The 21,490-nt window shown below is 35.2% G+C and overlaps 2 protein-coding genes across 2 annotated transcripts; one reads left to right on the forward strand and one right to left on the reverse strand.

Annotated features, from left to right (window-relative positions):
- Positions 1-8,260: 8,260 nt before the first annotated feature.
- LOC131064564 (disease resistance protein Roq1) lies at positions 8,261-13,520 on the reverse strand. Its single transcript, XM_057998740.2, has 5 exons — positions 12,779-13,520; positions 10,723-11,845; positions 10,325-10,594; positions 9,219-10,205; positions 8,261-9,047 (listed from the first exon to the last, which is right to left on the reverse strand). The coding sequence occupies exons 1-5, from the start codon at positions 13,318-13,320 to the stop codon at positions 8,340-8,342; spliced, it is 3,630 nt and encodes a 1,209-aa protein (XP_057854723.2). The 5' UTR covers positions 13,321-13,520; the 3' UTR covers positions 8,261-8,339.
- Positions 13,521-17,473: 3,953 nt separating this feature from the next.
- On the forward strand, positions 17,474-20,753 carry LOC131064563 (pentatricopeptide repeat-containing protein At3g12770). Its single transcript, XM_057998739.2, has 2 exons — positions 17,474-18,480; positions 18,649-20,753. The coding sequence occupies exons 1-2, from the start codon at positions 17,607-17,609 to the stop codon at positions 19,542-19,544; spliced, it is 1,770 nt and encodes a 589-aa protein (XP_057854722.2). The 5' UTR covers positions 17,474-17,606; the 3' UTR covers positions 19,545-20,753.
- The last annotated feature ends 737 nt before the right edge of the window (positions 20,754-21,490 follow it).

Below are 21,490 nucleotides of genomic sequence, written 5' to 3' on the forward strand. Positions count from 1 at the left end.
TTAAGAAATATGGAAACATCTAAGTAAATTTGAAATAGAGAATCACAAATGTACCTAAAAATTCATCATCTAACTACAATCTTATTTACATGAAATACAAATATTTCAAAAATTTCACACAACCAAATCTATTAGAAAAGATATCTTCAGAAACTTTAAAATGCTTTTAGTTCTACTATGATAGTTAAATAATAAAAATAGCCAATTTATATTACCAAATATAGCCATACAGATACATATATCATCCTTTGATATTCTCAAGTAATTATTGAGATATCTAGATCATGGAGAGGATTTTTACTAGAATTTACCTCTAGATTTCACTGAAAACGAGTGTTATAGAACATAGAGTTTCTGTTTCATTTTTGAGTTCCCATTTTGTGCAGGACCCGTTTGGTGTGAGGATTGAATTCTATCTAGGGTTTGGTAAAATCTGTGCAGGTAGTCCTGGTATCCACCACAATGGCAGAGATGAGGGGTTTCTGATTTTGATTTCTGATGACAATATTAATGAGATTTCTGATGGATCTTTGATAATGAGATGCTTGAGGAGATACTCCGGTTTGGATGCTGTTGTCGAGTGGATTAAATCTACTTGGAGTAACCTTACTACTCCCGTGATTGAGGCTTTGGATTTTGGCCTCTTTCTACTCACTTTTCACTCTGTGGCTGATTGTTCATTCGTGGTGGAGAATGGTCCTTGGTTTTTCGGGCAATCTGGCCTCTTTCTGGCTCCTTGGGCCCCCTTCGTTGACCCAGCTACTATCAGGATTACTAGGATTCCTATTTGGATTAGACTTTACAATCTACCCTTGGTCATGCGGAATGAGGATCTCATCAGACTGTTGATTAATCAGGTGGGCACCTTTGTTAAGTTTGATTTGGAAGATGTTACTTCTCCTCGTTTCGAGTGTGTGCTATGATTAATTTATCTCACCTTCTTTACCATTCTATCTGAATTCAATCTTCCTTTGGTTCTTGGACTCAGTTTTTAATTTACGAAGGGCTTCCTTTTTTTGTTGTTTTCATTGCAATTAGTTAGGACACAAAATTGAGGCCTGCACTCTTCAAAGAGTTGCTGGTTTTAGGAAGGTGTACCTTAAAAAATGGTTTAGAAAGGCTAGATCGCCAGACACTAACTTCATTTGGAGAAATCATGGTAAGCTTATGGATCCTTAGCCTGTGATGGCCCCGGATCCTTCTCAGCCTTTAGTTTCATCTCTTCATGAGCACCCTTCGATACCATCTTCCCTTGTGCTGGTTAATACGGTTGGCATTCCTTCTAGGACCGAGGGGGGGGAGGATGGTTGTGAGCCAGAAGGTACTTTTCCTTTCATGGAGGATATGGATGATATGGATACAGAATTTTTTTATGATGATTTTGTGGTGGCTCTCCCCAGGATATTGGAGATTTCCCAGATGGACAGCAAGAAGTGTAAAGCTGATTATGGGATCCCAAAAAAGAGAAAAGGGAGAAATTCTAAGGCTGAAAAAATTTGTGTTGAATGAAAGGAAACGGTGGAGGAGGGTTCTCAATGGACAATGGAAGCCCTCCTTTCGCGAAAGAGTAAAAACTAGTCTGGCTTTGGTCTATTGTTTTGTGCATGTTGCTAATGTTTGCACCTTGGCAAGGCTTATGTATTCATCTCTAGCTTTCCTTTTAGATTTTGTTACCCTCTTATTAATCTTCTATTCTTTCTTGTTTCTTCTTTTTTGCTTATTGTTTGATAGGCTTTTTGTATCATTTCTATTTATGTGAATAAAGGGAGTGGGCCCTCCTCCCACAATTTATCTAGAAAATAAAAATAAAAATTATATGGATTTTCGTAAGGCCTAATATTTATATACATTATAGAATTTGGCAAAATATCTTTCTGAGTTTAAGAAAAAATTATTTTCTCTAGATTTTGCATGAAATCATAATTTTTCAAATGTGCATGGTTATATTAAAAACATATTATTGAACAATAACCTCTCTACTCAAGAATTACTCTTATAAATTATGTTGCAAACTCAATCAAATAAAATATTCTTGCGAAGAAAGGGAAGATTATTCAACTTTGTATGAATAATATCCCCAAGCACCTAATTATACCAGCTTGTAGCAATAATTTATGGCTAGAAAGTTTCCCATGTACTTCAAGTATTAAAGTTTATCCTTATCTCTAGAAATGGCATAAGCATTGCCAAGATCTTAATTGAATTTCTATCTCCTTCTCAAATAGTAGCATAATACTCAAGTTATATCTACCTATATAGATATCAATCTTGTTACTACTTGGTCAATCAATGCCTCCAACCTCTTAATCTGATCTACTATAGAATATTACCTTTACCAATTTTTATACACTATTATATTGGATTCAAATACTAGGAGACACTTCTATTATCTTAAAAAATCTTATCTCTACCTCAAATAAATGGATATAATAGATCCCTTATACATTGATGGTCATGGGTAAAAGAGATATCCTCAAGATATTGACTTTATAAAGGGTCAATGCATCACTATTGACTAGATGACAAATTACGCCCAAAAATGGAAGATAGATTGTAAACTTTGTACTTATACTAAATCAATCTACAATATAGCACAATTCACTACTACAACTATAACCTTAATTTGGAAATACAATGCTTAATATTTTGTATTAAATGAGTTAGAAATACATTATGATACATGGTATTACAATTTATACAACACAACAAATTATAATGCTTAAACTTATGACCAAAAATTATTTATATGAACTTGATATTTCTAACACCCATTGCCATGAATCTCACTCGTGACATGTTGATAGGTTATTTGACACACTTGCAAACATATATCCAAATTCAAACAAACTCAAATATCTCTTGAAAGGAAATCAAGTCTTTGATTAAATGATGACTACCCCAATATTTTGGGACATTTTGGTTCACACAGTTGTTTGTTGTTTTGCTGCTTTAAAAAGGGACTAATATATTTGTATTTTAAAATTTACACTAATATTTTTTTAGTGATAAGACAATTTAAAACATTCAAAAACCTAACATTGTGTTTCTTGATCTCATAATTGATTCACTGTAAGTTTTCAAAACATTGGGTGGCAAATAATTTTCAGTAGTTGTTTCTTTTATATCTTATTTCTAAATAATTTGTAAAAGAAAGATTGAAAGTGAAAGGGATAAAAAGAGAAATTCTAAATCTGGAACTATTCTTAAATGATAACATGCATCAATGGATCAATATGATAAGCTAAACCAATTTTTTCTTAACCCGATCCCATCATAGCATCACAAAGTCATTGCAATCTTTTGAAGAACTTGATTCATTTGAAATTGTACAAAATCATTAAATAATCCAATTTTGGTGTAGCTTTAACAATTTTTCTCTATTAATGCACAATAATATAGATTAAAAACATTATCATGCATGTGATCATAACATAAATTTCTCTATGAAAAAAAAACCATGAAATCTAAAAAAAATTATTGAAAAAGTTTCATAATGATAACCAACAATTTCTCCTCCCTTTTCAAAGCATAATGAATTACCTTTTATAGAGAAAGTATCAATGACTAGACAAAAAATTAAACATTAGGATCAATTTGGCATGCATTGTTTATATTTATTTTGCATTTACTATTTATATTGACATAAGAAGAGATGATCGATGATCTTAATATTGGATATACAAGGATTCTAGGGGTATATCCTCGATATACTACAAGGGTACATCAGGCCTAATTCATGAAAATAGAAGTGAAATATGTCAAAATTTTAGAAGGAGAGGGTAACCTAATCTTCTCCTTTACTTCCAAGAGGTATAAATTTCTTATAAGGGGGTTTGCCTAAATGAAAAATTTTAACTTCCAAGGGGTCTGTATTTGTATTCACCCCCACTATTTATACTTTTCTAGAGTTTTATCTCTTCAATATTATCCCCTTGGGATGAAATCCAAGGAAATCCCCTTAAAGAAAGGAAAAAATGTGTGTTTTAATTATCGAGATCATGTAACCATGCAAGAGAAGAGCATATGCACCCAACTTATTTTAGATAAAAATAAAAATAAAAATAAATTGTATGGTTTTGATTTGCAAGATAATCTAGCGGTGTGTGAAGAGAGCACATGCACAATTAGGTCCATGAAGAAATGAAAAAATAAAGTTAATCTAGTTCTTTAAGAAATAAGTGCTTAACTAGATTGGTGATGGAAATTATCTTTGACATATAGTGTTGCATATGATGCATTACTAATTTTGATTAAAATCTTCGACAAATAACAATGCGGTCACAAGGTATTAGTAGTTCAAATTTTTGTCTTTGGTATGCTAGAATAACTATAAATAGGGTGTTAGCAATGATAATAAAGCCCCCTAAAAGACTAATAAAATATGTTAAATATAATTGTAAAATATATGTCACCATGATGTTGCTTACATATTTTTTGATAAATTTAAAAATAAAATTGTAGAAAGAATTTTGTCACAAAATACATGAGCATATAAAGTTTAGAGAATAGTTTAACTTCAAATTATGATAGTTGAAATTGGATCATGTTCCTTAACTATTTAGCATAATTTGTTTTAATTATTTTCTTAGACCCTCATAGAAAAATGTAAAATTTAATTTTGGGGTCTACATCTTTTAGAAATAAATGTAACTTTTAAATCTAAGGTTTTAAAACATTATTAAGTGCAGAAACTCTTGGAAAGGAAGCAAACTATTGAATATTTAGTGAAGGAAATCTTTCTTGATTTTGTGATTTTCTTATTACAAATCATTCAAAGGATCATGTGTACTTTATTTTAAATATCATCTCTATTGTTGTTGATGTATTATGTGATTTAGGACCTTTAATTTAATAAATTAGTGAAATGTTAGTAATTACTTAAAATTAGTGGATACTAAACATGTAGAAGGAATCACAACAATACCACCCTTCAAAAGAGGGGAAGAAGCCAAAAACCTAAAGTGGAGGCACACCTCCCTACCAACTAAATGAGGCTCCAAAACCATTGAATCTAAATTTGAAACATCAACTATAAAATATCCACAAGAGGAATCTTTCCATGAAGAGTAAGATCTAGGGACCTTAAGGCATGGGATAAAAGAAGCCAAATACCCCATGGAATTTTAGTGCCTAAAAAAAATTAATGCCCTTATTGAATAGCACCAAGAATGATCCAATGACTGCAAAATGACCCCGGATTGGAGAGGTATAGATAAATCCAATTGAACCAAAATATGGGTAAAGGTGATATATGTGTGAAGTTATACATCTCCTTTACCCATATTTCGATTCAATTGGATTTGTCTATACCTATCCTAGATGAGGTTATTTTATAGTCATTGGATCATTCTTGGTGCTATTCAATAAGAGAGATCATTCAATTAACATTTATAAATTCATGCTTAAGATAAAAATATCCAATGTAATAAAAGTATTACACTAACACCCACCCTCCTTAAGTGCACTTGACATAAAAAAAAGGTTCCTGACAACATAACCATATGTACATACCCATGTACAATCTAAAATAACTCCAAATTACATAGAGAATGTACCCCTCTACTAATGTAATAGGACAAAAGTTCATCTAGGGCAAAAATGTGAAGGAGGACAAGGTAGACCTCCCAAAAGTGAGTGTTTTGAAATCCCATCAAGACAAGGCACATTTGTCACTACAAAGAGGAGATAGAAGAGAAATGTAGAATATCACTTGATGAATATTGGAGTATGTCCCTCTATAACAAATAATTTATAGTAACTATTCTATACATTTCTCATGTATCTTGATGCAAAACTATGAATTTAAAATACAAGATACTCTAAATATAGACCACTTTAGTGTGAAACCTAGACCAATTTGAATGTAGATATGTCAAGTTAGTAGCATGATTTGGAAAAAAGATCAGGAGTATCTAGAATGGGAGATGACGTAACTTGATGAGATCTATTGTCAAAGAGGAGGAAAATGTCTTGAATACTCTTATTAAGATTCGAAAAGTGAGAGTCCATAAATATATGTGAAATTTCTAGTAGGTAGACCTCCCATTGAAGTGGATCATGTAGACATGAAGAACTATATTACAAGGAATATATAGAAGCTCTTATAGAAAAAAATTTAAACTTCGATAAATCAATAGGTGAGGAGGTGTCAAAATGTTTTTCAAATAAGAAAGCCACATATCCTCAACCTTACATGGGCTATCAAGAGGAGGAGAATTAATAGAACTGTCATACATATGTAAAAGATAATCCTAGGAAACATTGCATTTATATGAAGAATCATAATCTCCATATAGTTATTAGATGAAGGTCCAAGAAGTAAAAAAGATCTTAGTGTACTCAATATGATGTATAACTGTTAGACAATTCAAATAACCGGAAGACAATTGAGAGGGGGGGGGGGGTAAATCAGTTGTCACAGATTACCAAAACCATTAGCAATTTAAACTTTAATACCTGAATCCAAAACATTAATATCGGAATGGCAGATAAACCAATTAAGAATAAACAATAATCACAGAATAAATACCATCCACATAACACCAAGATTTGTACATGGAAAACTTGGTAAAGGCAAAAACCATGGTGGGAAGCCTACCCACAGTCAAATAATACTTCTGCAATAAGTATGTGAATGTGAATTACAATGAAGGGGCTTGCACTTGCAAGAAGGCCAACAACCTAGAGCACACTGCTCATCACAAAAGGAGCCTCACTGACTACATAAAAATCCAGACTAGAATTTGGAGGTGTTGAACTGCAAAAGATAGCATCTCCTATGCCTAAGTACAGTTCCGGTTAAGCTCAATATCAGATGACTAAATCCTCTTACATGAACCCAATTTGATCTCCAATGATTGACCAACTCCTATGCCTGAATGATATTACATTATTCGCACATTACATTCCTTGACCATGACCTCTAACAATAACCATGATGATCTACAGTGAGATCTTACATCTATATATACAAACCCTCGACCATAAACAATCAGGTCGACCACCAGATAATAAACCAATTACATAATTATAAAACATGTTGTCCTTAGACCAAACAAATAATATCAACACATAAGACATCCAAGAAATACATCAATAGGTCTTATCCACACTTTATATTAAAGTCGGTCCATAACCTAGATCAACCAGGACCCAGTATAGGTCAAAACGCTTCAGCAATGATCTCCATCCACCAAGTCTCGAACATGATCACCAACAGCATCCTGAAACTCCATCAGAAGCAACACCAACACCACTTATTTAATTCATCAAATATCCCCACCAAAAGCTCTGTCAGTGAAACCCTTGCGGGAACCAGAAACCAAGCTTCTAAGTGAACAGGATAGCATCCGATCACCAGACCAAAACCAACTAACCAAATATGAGCATGAGTATCATGAACAAGCTAATTCCATCACCAGACTATACCAGAGCCTATTGGATCATGTAGGATCCAAGTTAACTAGAAACCACTCAACCTACCGGGACCAGAAGGGTGTCGATAAAGCATCCAAGCATCTAGTGTTGGCATCAATGACAAAACACCAATGTAACACATAATCAATTCCACCAAATGGCCAACAATAACATCCTTAGAGAAAACACTTGTCACTAACCATATAATTCTTAAACCATGCACAGCTCTATTCACAACCACTTGGTTTATGATAAAGTTCAAGGGGATAGGCTAATAGAGCCTAAAAAATGAAATGATATGGCATACCTTACTTCTCGAACAAATAGTCTCTATATTTAGGCTAAAAAATATATGGTTAAACCCCCCAAAATGAAACTTTATCTTTAGTTCATTGTTACACATTTCCTATGTATAATCTCCCTAAGACTAGTACATTAGATTTATACTTTATAATTTTAGGACACAAACATTAGAAACCCCCTAAATTAATCAATTTTAGCACTTTAGTTGCTCAAGAACTCTCCAACATGTATAATGTTTAGTTGTTTATGTTAGTACCATTGGAATGTAATATTCTAGATTTAATTCATTTTTATAGGGGACAAAAGTAGCCAAAGTATTAGAAATATTTTAAGATTATGAAATAGAAATGAATAATCTACAAACTATGTACAACTAAAATAATGACATTTAAAAAAAAAAATATCACTTAAAAAAAACTCATTTATGAAAATTATAAATAATTGATGATCCAAAAACCATTTTAGCTAGAAAAATCACTTGAAAAATTAAAGTTTTCAAATCAATATGCATCAAATTAAGAAGCCACTAAAGAACATGAAATTCTACTTCAAATAAAAAATTTACATGACTAAGAATGGGCCTCAAAAATCACTTACATTATCTTTTACAGTATTTTCAATTAGAATTCGCTCACATTATCATTGTAATCACCATCATCATATTCTTCCTCGTCATCAACATAGTCAACCAGATCATCATAATCAATACTATCACTGTCCTCAAAATCATCGTCCAAAAACTCATTATTGTTAACAAGCATACCATGCCGCAATTCTTGAGCATATTCACTATTGTCAACGTATAGTTGAGCAGATAGGCTTTGCATTATGTGGAGGGTTTTCCTTTCTTCTCCTGCTTTCACTCCTATTAAATACGCCTTCCTTATTTTACAGGATTTGGGCATCCAGGACTCATATTTTGAGAGCCTTTCTTCATTAACCACGCACGTATATATCATGGAATATATCAACGTATTTTCAAAACAGAGAGATAGATGTCTTAGGCAAAAATACGAATCAAGGATAATATTGCTCCCATTACAAATATCGCTCCTTGTGTGAGGAGACCCATAAAGCAAAGCGAAAAAGATGAAGGTGGTGAGAGAATGTTGGGTTTTATGAAAGGAATGGATCATCTCCTCTACTTGTTCCTTACTATTTCCCTCCCAATCTGTTTCACAAAAAGCATCCGCCATAGACAATGCGTTGCCAATTTTATCTGTGCTAAAATATGACATGGGTGATCTGAATCTGACGCCTTCCTCATCTTCGATTAAATTAGGCATCTTCGATCTCCCCACTAGGATTGTAAGCTCCCACGGCAATCTCTGAAAACACAGTACTCTCGCTAAATTATTTTCAACATTATATATGAAAAACAGGAAACAGAAACTTTAGAAATAGTTTTGCAAAAGTTCCAAAAAATCGCAAAAGAACAACTAAATGTAAAGGAAATAATAGACAACTAATGAGTAAGAATACATGTTTTCATTGAATACCTGCAACCTGTTAACGCAACTCATAATAGGACTATCTGCAATAATCATCTCCTTCAGTCCTTTCAATTTTTCAATGCCCTTTATATTCTGCAGTTTGAGACAATTAGCAATGATAATGCTCTCCAGGCATATCAAAAATTCAATGCCTTTTATGTTCTGCAGACTTGGACAATCCCCAATGAAGATTCTCTTCAACCTCCTCAATTCTTTCCAACAAATTACACCCCGCAGCTGTGTACATTCCTGAATCCAGATTCTCTTCAATCCCTTCAAGTTTTCAATAGCTTTTACACTCTTTAGCTCTGGACAATAAGAAATCCAGATCCTCTTCAATCCCTTCAATGTTTCAATAGCTGATATATCCTGCAGATTCCGACAGCGGCTAATGTAGATCCTCTTGAGACAACTGAAACACCCAAAATTTGGCAACTCTCTCATATTCCAGCATAATTTTATGCGGAACATTTCAAGTTTTGACAGATCATTACCCAATACTTTTCTCAACCTTCTACATTTCAACAACACCAGACATTCCAGTGTGGTTACCCCTGTTAGATTCACTTCAATTAGATCTTTCATAGAATAAAGCTTAAGAGACTTAAGGGTGGGACAGAACTGTCCACTAATTGAGACCTTTGTTGTTTCCAATGCACCACACAGAGCTATGGCTTCAAGGCTTCTCATATGGAACCGATCATCAGTTGTCTCTCCCCTGTTGCTTAAAACAATTTCCCCTTCTATCTTAAAGGATGTCAACTCTAAAGTTTTCAGATTGGTAAGTTCCCTTACAGATTTTAGCAAGGAGTTCCATTCAATATTCCACTCTAAGAATTTAGATCCAAATTCTAAGCGCAGACTTTTCACATGCTTGAACCTTCCAAGCGAACTCACCAGCTCATTTAAATCGTTCACAAACATATCGTGATTGGAGTCTGAAAAACACGTCTCCTGGAAGCTGCAATATAGCTCTTTAAACTTGAGTGGAACCTGGAATTTAGAGTCACTTTGTTTCAAATTGTTGTTTTTGATTGATAACAAGTCATGAAAAAATTAACTATTTGCTGATGCTAACAAAATTTGATTTTTGACGAACAGGAAGCATATACCTGGTCTTCCCTTTGCGACAATCCCGCAGGTGATACTCCTTCAAGACTTAAGGTGTGCAAATTTTGTAGAGGAATCCATTCAGGAATAAACGGATGATATCCATGATAAGAGTGAAGTTGAATCCATTGTAAATTAGTTGATGTCTTTGAACTCTCTAGAAAATATGCCATATAAAGACCAGATTCCTCAATATGACTGGAACATCTGAAACTTATTGCTACGGGCTCCGTTAGGATGTTTTGCAATCCCTTGATGTTCTGGATTCCAACCTAAAATCAAAATTTCTTTATAGTTAGAAAATGTTCATTCTAGGATAATCGTAAATGTTCTATCAGCTTACAGAAAATAAACCAGATCCAACTAGGAGAATGAATTCAAGGCCACAGAAGAAACATACAAGATCTTCAGGACGCCACAGCCGACGAGGATGAGTCATTTCATTATCTGCCATTTCTCTTCCCAAGTCTTGGAGGTGGTCATGCATTACCAATACAAATGCTGGCTCAAATGCATATTTTTGATAGGTATTTCCCAAATCAAGACAAAATTGCTCTTCAACAAGGCACTTGTCTTTGAGGGTCTGAAGTCCATATTCGGCTCTCCAGCCCGAAGCCTTCCATATACTGATGGCCTGGCTTACCTTTTTTCCTATGAAAAAGCACGCTATATCCATAAAGATCTGCTTTTCATCCTCTTCTAGAGCATCATAGCTTATTTTAAGCGTGTGTTTTATGTCTCTGTGTAGTTTTGCCTCCTTAACAACATCTAATTGTATGCTCCAATAAGCCTTGTCACTACCAAAAACATGCCCGCCCATAACTTGAAGAGCAAGAGGTAAACCTCTGCACTCTTGGACAAAGCTGTCCACCATATTCTCAAATCCGCTTTTACAAGATTGTCTATGAAACGCATGCCAGCAGAAGAGCTCTCTGCTATGCTCTGCATTCATTGCTTTCATCTTATAACGGACTCTAACTCCAGCTTGTATAAGAAGCCTCTCGTCACGAGTTGTGACAATAATCAAACTGTTCTGATTGAGAGAATCTATGGATAACAGGGCATCTAACTGCTTCTGATGATCAACATCATCTATAACTACAAGGAACTTTGATTCTGGACTCTTTTCAAGGTTATCCTTGATAGCAGCGATTCCATCTTCTATGCTTAGAAATTTATGATGATTTTCATGGAACAAATCATGGAGAAGTTTACCTTGCAATGAAGTCAGTTCATCTTTGACATCATTTTCCCGCACATCAAACAGAATAGTTGATCCACTAAATTTTGAATGTTTGTGATTGAACAAATATTTGGCGAGAGTGGTCTTGCCAGACCCTCCCATTCCAAAGATGCCAATTATTTTATCTCTCATCTGCCCATTTCTTTGACAATGGCTGTGGAAATCTTTCACAATCTCATCAAGTCCCACCTCATATTTTGCAACTTGAAAAGGATTTTTTCTCTTTTGCTTCTCCTTAATCACAGCGTACACAACGTCATCACACAGCTTGTTCGGATCGCTGAAAAGAGGAAAAGAATAAAAATGTAATTAAAATGAGGGTGTAAGTAATTGAGGTTATTTTTTAATTTATAAAATTAAAAACTTTTATTGAACCAAAAAAAAACCCTAGAGGCCGGAGTACAAAACAGCATAAGATGCCGGAGCCTAGAAAGCAATGCATAGCAAGAAGCACATATATGAAAAGACTTGTACGATTAAAAAGAAGAGAACAAGTGGTATATTTGTCAGTTGCCACAACAGAACCAAAGGTAATTTCGAAAGTGGACTGCCTGTAATCCGAGTTATTTCCAATTAATCTTCAGAAAATGTAGGAAACTTTCAACCAGAAATCCCTGTGCAAGAGTGAAGAATCAGAAAAGGATGGGAAGTTGGCCAACAAGGGTGGCTCAAGCCTCAGGCTATAATGCCATGTAGAGGGAGATATGGGATGCATAAGGTAAATGCCTAAAGCTACTCCTTGCCCAAAGACAGCAATTCCAATGCTAAAAGGCAGAAAATCTCCACCCCAACTAAGAAAATAAAACCCAAAATCAATCTCTTCAGATCTGAATGGAAGCAATTGAATTCGTTCTAGTGCAAGCTATCAAAGTCGTGCTCAAGATAGAAGTAGAACTTAAAGACAGAAATAACCCTGCTCAAAGTAAGAAAATCAAGGTAATGTTTTGAAATCGAACTATAAGGACGCAAATATCTTTGGTGTCTACTCGCCAAAACAAGGGCAGGAATTTAGAAACAACACCACAAACAATCCCTTTAAACCAGTTCAGAGCCATTGCTAAGTGGCCAAAAGGCCAAAAAACCTCTTCAGATATAAAAGCTTAAATAATAAATACAAAACGATTTTCAAACTCCATAAAGTAGTTTTCTAGGAAAGAAAATTTAACAAACTATAGAAAAACATATGGACGGAAAGCACATGATAATGTCTTACTCATTCTGCCCATTGAGTTCGTAGCCCTTGATCCCTGAAACGTTCTGCAGGCATTCTTTCCACTGTTGAATGTCATGACGAGGATATCTGCCCTTCTCTTCATGTTTGGAAAATGCATCTGCAACTCCATTTTTGATGTAGCGGAAGTCTGAAGGCTGAACATGGTAAAACAGGGGAATGATTCTAGCCCTGGTTTGAAACATTAAAACCAACTCAGCTAAGCACCAAGCAGACTCTGCATATCGTGGCGATAAGATGGCTATGTGCACTGTGGCAGAGGATATGGCATTCTTTATGGCAGAAGGAAAATAATCTCCTAGTTCAGTCTCTGGATCATCTAGATAACCTTGGATCCCAGCTTGCTGTAGAGAATCGTAGAGCTGTCGAGCCAGAGTTGTTTTGACGTCTGGGCCTCGATGGTTGATGAATACATCATACCGTTTTGGAGTAACTGAGGATTTTATCTTTTCGTTGGGAGGTTCAAGTGCCAAAAATGGATTGCGTTTTTGTTCTCCTTGACCAAATGCTGAAGTGGAAGCCATTAACAGAAAACTGATGCTTTGATGACTGATGAAAAATCAAGTAAATCAAGAATGGAAAGTATAAGCAAAGAATAGATGGAGAGGGAGCGTATATGTTGAAAACAAGGAATTCAGTGCTTCAACGGCTAACAATGCGCAGGGGGACTGTGCTTTCCATGATTTAAAGAAAAAAAAGAAAGAAAAAGAAAAGGATTCTTTCTCCAACTTCATTCGTTTTTTGTAAGCGAAGGAAAGGATTTTTTTTAATGGGTTTTAAAGGATATAAATGACAACGACCTCCATTTGAATTAAGAGAGTATATTACAGAAATCGGTGGCTTTAAAGTGTGAGAGAATATAAAATATGCATAAGGAAAGCTTTTGTCTTAAGTAAAAGAATGGATGCCCATGCACTGTATGCAAATTTCTGTAGCGGCTATGAAGCAGAATTGACCTGAGCAATCCATCAACCAATCAAGTGGTTATATTGTGTTAACTTTTTTAGATATTGAGTATACGACAAGAGAAAAATATATTAATTTATATAGTGTGTTAACTTTTTTGTCACATCCTCGTGTCAAGGGTTAGTCTTAAACTACACACTCAGCGACATTTTAAGTCTAGAAAATAATAGTCAATTATGAGTGTTTAATACTTTTAAGCCTAGAAGGGTAAGTGCACCAAGACGGTGAACAAAAAGGGGTATAAGTGAACACCTTTTTTTCTAAGATTAGCTAAACCTGAACTTAGAGGAGCAATTTGACATTCATCCACTCAAAATTTGAAGATACCCAAAAAACAAAGATTGTAGTACTCTGAAACTAATTTCCAAAATACTAAAGGTTTTTAAAATTGGATAAGATTAAGTGGGTCAAATCTCGCACGCACACAAAAGTGTTCCTATTTTTTTCAGCAAATCATAACATAGTGTCTGATGTGCGCATCAAAAAAGTTATAGTTGCATTTAATATTTTTAAAAACCCTTTAGTAGAAAGATAGTTAAGAGAGAGCACTAGAATTTGTGTATTTTTTTGTAATTTTTTGTGTAGTATTTTTTTTTTATGATTTTCAAAGTCAACGCATCTTGAAAAACAAGTACCTGTTCGTGCACGTCACATAACTTGCATGAAACTAATCAAAAATTCATTTTTTTTAAGTATAAAGAATGAAGTGTAGAACAATAATATATTTATTTTTTCAAATTTGGACAAGTACTTCAAAATTTATTAAAAAAATGGTACACGTCTATCTTTGAGAATTCTGGAGACACTGGTAAAAGAAATTCAAGATTAATATGTTAACATTGTCCAAATTTTAAGGAAATTATATGGCTAGAAAGCTCAGAAGATGGATGAAAATTATGGTGGCAAATTTTACAAATACCCATTTGATAACGAGTAAACCTAATGGCGATGAAGTTGAGAAACCAAATTGGAGGAAGAAAACACATAAAAAGGAGGGAAATAAGGCACCCAAGCCTCAACATTGTTATCCAAGGCTAAGTACACGGCAAAACACATACGAGTTTTTATAAATAATAATAACTCGTAAGCAGTTTTATTTCCATAATAATGTGTACGAGTTATGTTCTTTAAAATTCACATATGTTAACATAGAATATATTCATATAAGTACACATAATTTGATATAAGTACACATACATATATTCATATATCTACACAGAGAAAGAGGGAAAGAGATAGAGAAAGAGGGGGAAGGGAGGTTGAGAGAGAGAGAGGGATAGAGGGAGAGAAATAGAGAAAGAGGGAGAGAGGGAAAGTGAGGGAGAGAGATGGAGAAAGAGGGTGAAGGGAGTTTGATAGAGAGAGATACACACACAAATAGAGAGAGAGAGAGGGGGGTGGAAGGGAGGTTGATGGAGAGAGAGATGGAGAAAGAGGAGGAAGGGAGGTTGATGGAGAGAGAGAGATACACACACATACACATAGGGAGATCTCTCTCCCTCTTTCTCAATCTATCTCCCTCTCTCCCTCTCTCTCTCCCTCATTTTCTATCTCCCTCGGTCTTTCTTTCTCTCTTCCTCTCTCTCCCACTTTCTATCTCTCCCTCTCTCCTTCTTTCTCTATCTATCTCCCTCTCTCTCTCATTCTCTATATCCTCTCCCTCTTTCTCTCTCCTCCTCTCCCTCTTTTTCTATCTCTCTTCCTCGCTCTCCCTCTTTATCTCTCTCCCTTGTTCTCTACCTCCTTCTCTCCCTCTTTCTCCATTTCCTCCTCTCTCTCTCTCTCTCTCTCTCTCTCTCTCTCTCTCTCTCTCTCTCTCTCTCCTCCTCCTATCCCTCTTTCTCTATCTATCTTCCTCGCTTCCCTTTCTCCCTCTCTCCCTCATTCTCTAGATCTCCCTCTTTCTCTATCCCTCTCTCCTTTTTTTCTCTATCTCACTCTCCTTCCCTCCACCCCCCTCTCTCTCCCTCTCTCCCTGTTTCTCAATCTCTCTCCCTCTCTTCCTCTTTCTTAATCTCTCTACCTCTCTCTCTCCCTCTCTCCCTCTTTCTCTATCTCTCTTCCTCGCTTTCCATTTCCCCCTTGTTCTATATCTATCTCCCTCTCTCCATCGTTCTCTATATTCATAGTACACAACATGACCCCTTAGGACAATATGATGTCCTAATGGATCATGTGGTGTCCTAAGGGTTCATATGGTGTTCTAACACATGTGTGGCCCCTTAGGACCACATATGAACCCTAATGACACCATATCACCCAAGCTTAGGACACCATATGACCCCTAACGACCCCATATGACCCAATAGGACATCATATTGTCTTAAGGGCTCATATGGTGTCTTGAGAGGTCATGTGGTTTCATTAGGGGTCATATGACCCCTAATGACACCATATGACCTCTTTTAGCATCCTAGTAGACAACATGACCCCTTATGACACCATATGACCCCTTAGGGAAATATGATGTCTTAATGGGTCATGTGGTGTCCTAAGGGGTCATATGGTATTCTAACACATGCAAGGCCCCTTAGGACCCCATATGACCCCCCTCTCTCTCTCTCTCTCTCTCTCTCTCTCTCTCTCTCTCTCTCTCTCTCCTATCTATCTTTGTCTCTTCCTCTCTCCCTCTCTCCCTCTCACCCTCATTTTATGATAATTGAATGAGATAATTTTATCCAATTAGCAATATTCCAAGAGAGATTAACTTCTTTTTTAAGACATTGGATAATATTTTTTGAGTCCCTTTCACGCCATAACTTAGTACAATTCATCTGTTTGGCAGTCAAGAGGGCTTGATAGGCTCCTATGGCGTTGACAAGGTGGTTAGTCTAGATACCCTACCATTATTCATAGTTGATTGTTATAAATCTTTGTGAAACTCATGTGAAAATTTGTTGCTGATAAAAATTATTAGAGGATTATATAATGTTATATTTTTGGATTAATGATGTTATAAGGAACCATTAAGAATATGCATATAGGGGTTATTGGCCAATTTTTCTTCTTATGTTGCATCGATTAACTCAAAAACCTTAAGTAAGAGATTTGTGATTTGTATGTCTAAGAAATCCTAGATAAAGAAATGCTAGATGAAAGCTAGTTTCAGAGTTATCTTTGTAAATGAGTTCATTTTAGTCCTCTTATCTATATTAGTGTTTTAAATATATTTGAGAATACCCTCTTGAGCTTGGTAAAGCTCAAAGTGTAAAAGAGATTTGCCAACCTCTTGTTCGTTGACCTTTTTCAATCATAAGTTTGAGCATATAATTAGGTTTCTTTCTCGTGAGAACAAAGTTTGATCACCTTATTATATATATTGATAAGAACCCTAAAACTAGAATTACTCCCAAAAAAAAGTACCAACAAACCCCATAAATGATATCTATACTATTTTAAAATTAAAATGATATGAAAATTCAAAACATTTCACGAAAATTATATTTTAAAACAAAATCCCTAATTTACATTAGCATAAACTAAAAATGGTTTAGCTAAAATCAATGAATAGATCCTAAAGGACGCATTTAGAGTTCCTTGATGGTTCTCTATACTACATTTTGATTTTTTGGAAAATTAAAATCAAAATAAGAAAAATTTGATTGATTTAAAAATATAATACATATGCATCACCAAAACAAAAAAAATTAAATCTTGTAATTTGCAAACTTATGGTCAATTCCATGAGGCTGACGTAAGGTAGTATCTCCAAATCTTGAATGAAAAAAGAGACAAATCAACTGGGTTATTGTCCTGAGTTGCGAGTGGAGTTCTGCATTGTCGTTGTGTCAGGAATAGATTGAATAACAATGCACATTTCCAGTGCTTCGAGTATAACCAGAAAATGCCAATGCCATCCACAACCAATCTCAATCTCAATCTCACAGCATTATGTAGAGAGGGTCGGTTGAAGGAGGCGTTTCGCATTCTCCTTACTGCACATAACCCGCACGTAGAATCTTGTACATATCTTGAACTATTGCAGGCTTGCGTTTCCAAGAAATCACTTTCGGAGGGTAAGCAAATCCACTCCTACATCTCTCACAGGGGATTTGCATACTTTGCAACCGCATTTTTCCAAAATAAACTCATCAGCATGTATATTAAGTGCGGAAGTTTACTTGATGCACGCCAAGTGTTTGACCAAATGATTGAACGAGACGCTTTCTCATGGAATATTTTAATCAGAGGTTACAGAAGAGATGGATTTCCTCACGAGGCATTAACGATGTTTCAGCAAATGAAACAAACAGGTGTCCAACCCAATTTGTTCACCTTTTCCAGCGTACTTCCTGCCTGTGCGAAACTAAGAGCTCTGGAACAGGGTGTGAAGATTCATCAGAGTATAATAGAAAGCGGAATTTTGTCAGATGTACTAGCAAATGCCCTCGTAGACATGTATGCAAAATGTGGATATATACAAATGGCACGTAAGCTGTTTGAAAAAATGCCTCAAAGAAATTTGATCTCGTGGACTACAATGATAGCAGGGTATGCACAAAATGGTGTTATTGACGAGGCTATAAAGCTTTTCGAAGAAATGCCTCAAAAAGACGTGTTTTCATGGACTACGATGATTACGGGATATACACAAAATGGTTTTGTAGAAAAGTCACTCGAAACTTTTAAGCAAATGCAATTAGCAGGTGTAAAGCCAGTCTCTGTAACATTTATCAGCATCCTCCCAGCCTGTGCCAAACTGGGAGCGTTACAACAAGGTATGGACATCCATCAAAGCGTAATTGAAAATGGATTATTGTCAAATATTGTAGTTGCAAGTGCCCTGGTAGACATGTATGCAAAATGCGGAAGCATACACATGGCACGTAAACTGTTTGACAAAATTCCTCAAAGAAATTTGATCTCATGGACTGCCATGATCGCAGGGTATGCACAAAATGGCTTTTGCGATGATGCTCTCAAACTCTTTGAATTGATGAAGCTCTCTGGCACATACACTGATCATATAAGCTTCGCTTGCGTTCTAATAGCATGCAGCAATGCAGGTTTGGTGAGTGAGGGTTGTAAATACTTCAACAGCATGAGTGACTTGTATTGCATTACGCCTACAATGGATCATTATGTGTGCATGGTTGACCTTCTTGCCCGTGCTGGCTATCTTGAGGAATCTTTAAACTTTATTATCAAAATGCCATCCAAACCTGTGGTGGGTGTGTGGACATGTTTGCTTGGGGTCTGTAGAAGACATAAGAATACAAGATTAGGAGTATTTACAGCAAATATACTTTTTGAGCTGGATCCTGAAAATGCTGAGACTTATGTTCTTCTGTCAAACATGTATGCGGAAGTTGGCAGGCGGGATGAAGTTCAAATGGTAAGGAGAGTGATGGAAGATAGAGGAATTAAGAAGATACCTGGATGTAGCTGGATTGAAGACCATAAAATGGTACATGCTTTTACCATCGGCGACAGATCACATCCACAGACACAGGAAATTTATAGTATATTGGAGAAATTGTCTTGGGAGATGAAAGCAGCGGGTTATTTTCTGGACTCAAGACATGTACTGAATGATGTGGAAGAGGAGGAAAAAGAATTATTCCTATGCCACCATAGTGAGAAGCTGGCAATTGCATTTGGATTGTTAAACACAGCCGCCGGAACAACTATTAGAGTTGTCAAGAACCTTCGGGTCTGTGTTGACTGTCATACGGCAACCAAGTTTATCTCCAAGATTGTTGAAAGACAAATTGTTGTGAGAGATGCAAACCGATTCCATCATTTCAAAGGAGGACAATGTTCTTGCGGAGATTATTGGTGATGTTAAAGGAAACAATTTATAAACTAACAAGAAGCACAGATTTTAGGCTTGCAATCATAAGGAAGGGACCGGGTTTTATATTCAGTTTCCAAAAATGAGTTTTATTCAGAATTTGAAGATCTAGACCGTGCTGTTGACTTCATAGAATAATATGTTTGCAATGCCTATTTATACTGATGGGATGTTTGTGGAAGCCCTGGTTTATGATACCATGGAGATATGTTTCATGACACTCTACTTTTTATTGGGGAAATCTGGAACGAAAAGCTCAAGGAGGGATAGAGATTGGAGAAAAGCAAATGAATGCTGGAAGGAAATGAAAAGATATTTGGCCAAAAGAAAATGTGATAGAAGGGTTTCCGATCAATCCAATGCTTGGAGATAATGAGGAAAGCATCTCTTAATGGTTTCTTGTTCAACCGTTGTCATTTTTGTCTGGTCCTTGTCTGGACTGGTTTTATTATCTTGTGCCTATGTGAGGTCTGCCATTTGAAATTGAAATTTGAATCACAAATATCTGATCATGTACATAAATTTATAAATATTACATGTATATTTTGTCTCATAGTTAAGAGATTTTAATGTTTTTTCAAATTGGAAAAACGAAGAAAGAATTACAGAGAAGAACAGAGAAACAAACGGGGAACAGCTACAATGCTGTAAAGCATCAAAACAGTCCAACCACCCAACCAAAATACAAACTAATACCCTTAGCTGCAAAACAGAGCATCAGTAAGAGTCTAATATCTTAGATCTTGTGTAATGCAGAGTCTGTCATCCCAGGCCAGCAGAGTAGCCAAGAGAAAGGTATCCAAACACCCCCAGAACGCTAGGCCAAGAGGCCATGTCAACAGAGCTTTATTGTTACATGACTTTCAATACATTTTTTTGCATATACAGAATCAATGCAGCAATGCTGCCATTTCAGCAATACAGGATATAACAGCAATAAACAACACATACAATTCCATGAGTAACAAACAGCTCAGTATCAGAGTTCAGCAGAAAACAGCTCTGTGCCAAGAAATCTCAGCCAAGATTTTAATGTTGCTTCATATATTGTTTTTGTTTTTGGAAGAGACATTATATATTTATGAACTCGATTTTAGTAGTTAAAATATATAAAAGTTTAATTTACTAGTTTAAGGAGAAAAGAAGCTAGAATGAAAAATGGTTGAATGAGTTTGATGTTTTGAGAGGGCAAGATGGAGAGAGACTAGTTTGGCTTGATCTATATTTTTCTTGTCACTAATTTTCAAGTTATAGAGCTTTTCAATATTGTAGCAGGATATTTATCTTTTTTGTATGCATTTCTAAGATTTATTGCTCTCTGGGCATCGTGTCACTTGCAAAGAAACCTTGCATATTTTTTTACAAGATATAAGCTCTAAAACTGCCTAGATGTCGTTCTTCTAGTTCTGAATTTTAATAATGCAAGAAATTAGTTAGCAATTTAATTTATAAGTTATTTTGTAATAAGATTTTGTTTCAAAGTGTGAAGCATAGAATTAAAACAAAATTAAATTAAAAAATAAAGTACAAACCATTAAAACCTATTTATTTTAAAACCAAACAAACTTCAAATAGAGCATTTAAAGTTGGTTTGACTATGTTGTGGAGTGTGGATGCTTAAATGTTCATGTAAGATTTATGTAGCATATTTCTATGCATTTTTACATATGATTGATTAAAAAAGGAGGTGAATCTATAGGTTTGAGATCAATTTACTTCATTTAGTAATCTTGAGTTACAATTTTGCACGAGTTTAAAGTTATTTGATTTATTTCATTTGGGAATATGCATGTATAAGCTGTAATTTATGAATTTGCATGAATAGAAGAAGTTGACTTTTAAAAATAGAATATGAAGATCATTAATCAATTGTCGAGATTCTATAATTAATTAATTATGAATACGTGAAGCCTTATGTAAGGATAACTAATTAG

This window comes from Cryptomeria japonica, chromosome 8 (assembly GCF_030272615.1).
Source record: "Cryptomeria japonica chromosome 8, Sugi_1.0, whole genome shotgun sequence".
In the NCBI taxonomy this organism is placed as follows: domain Eukaryota; kingdom Viridiplantae; phylum Streptophyta; class Pinopsida; order Cupressales; family Cupressaceae; genus Cryptomeria; species Cryptomeria japonica.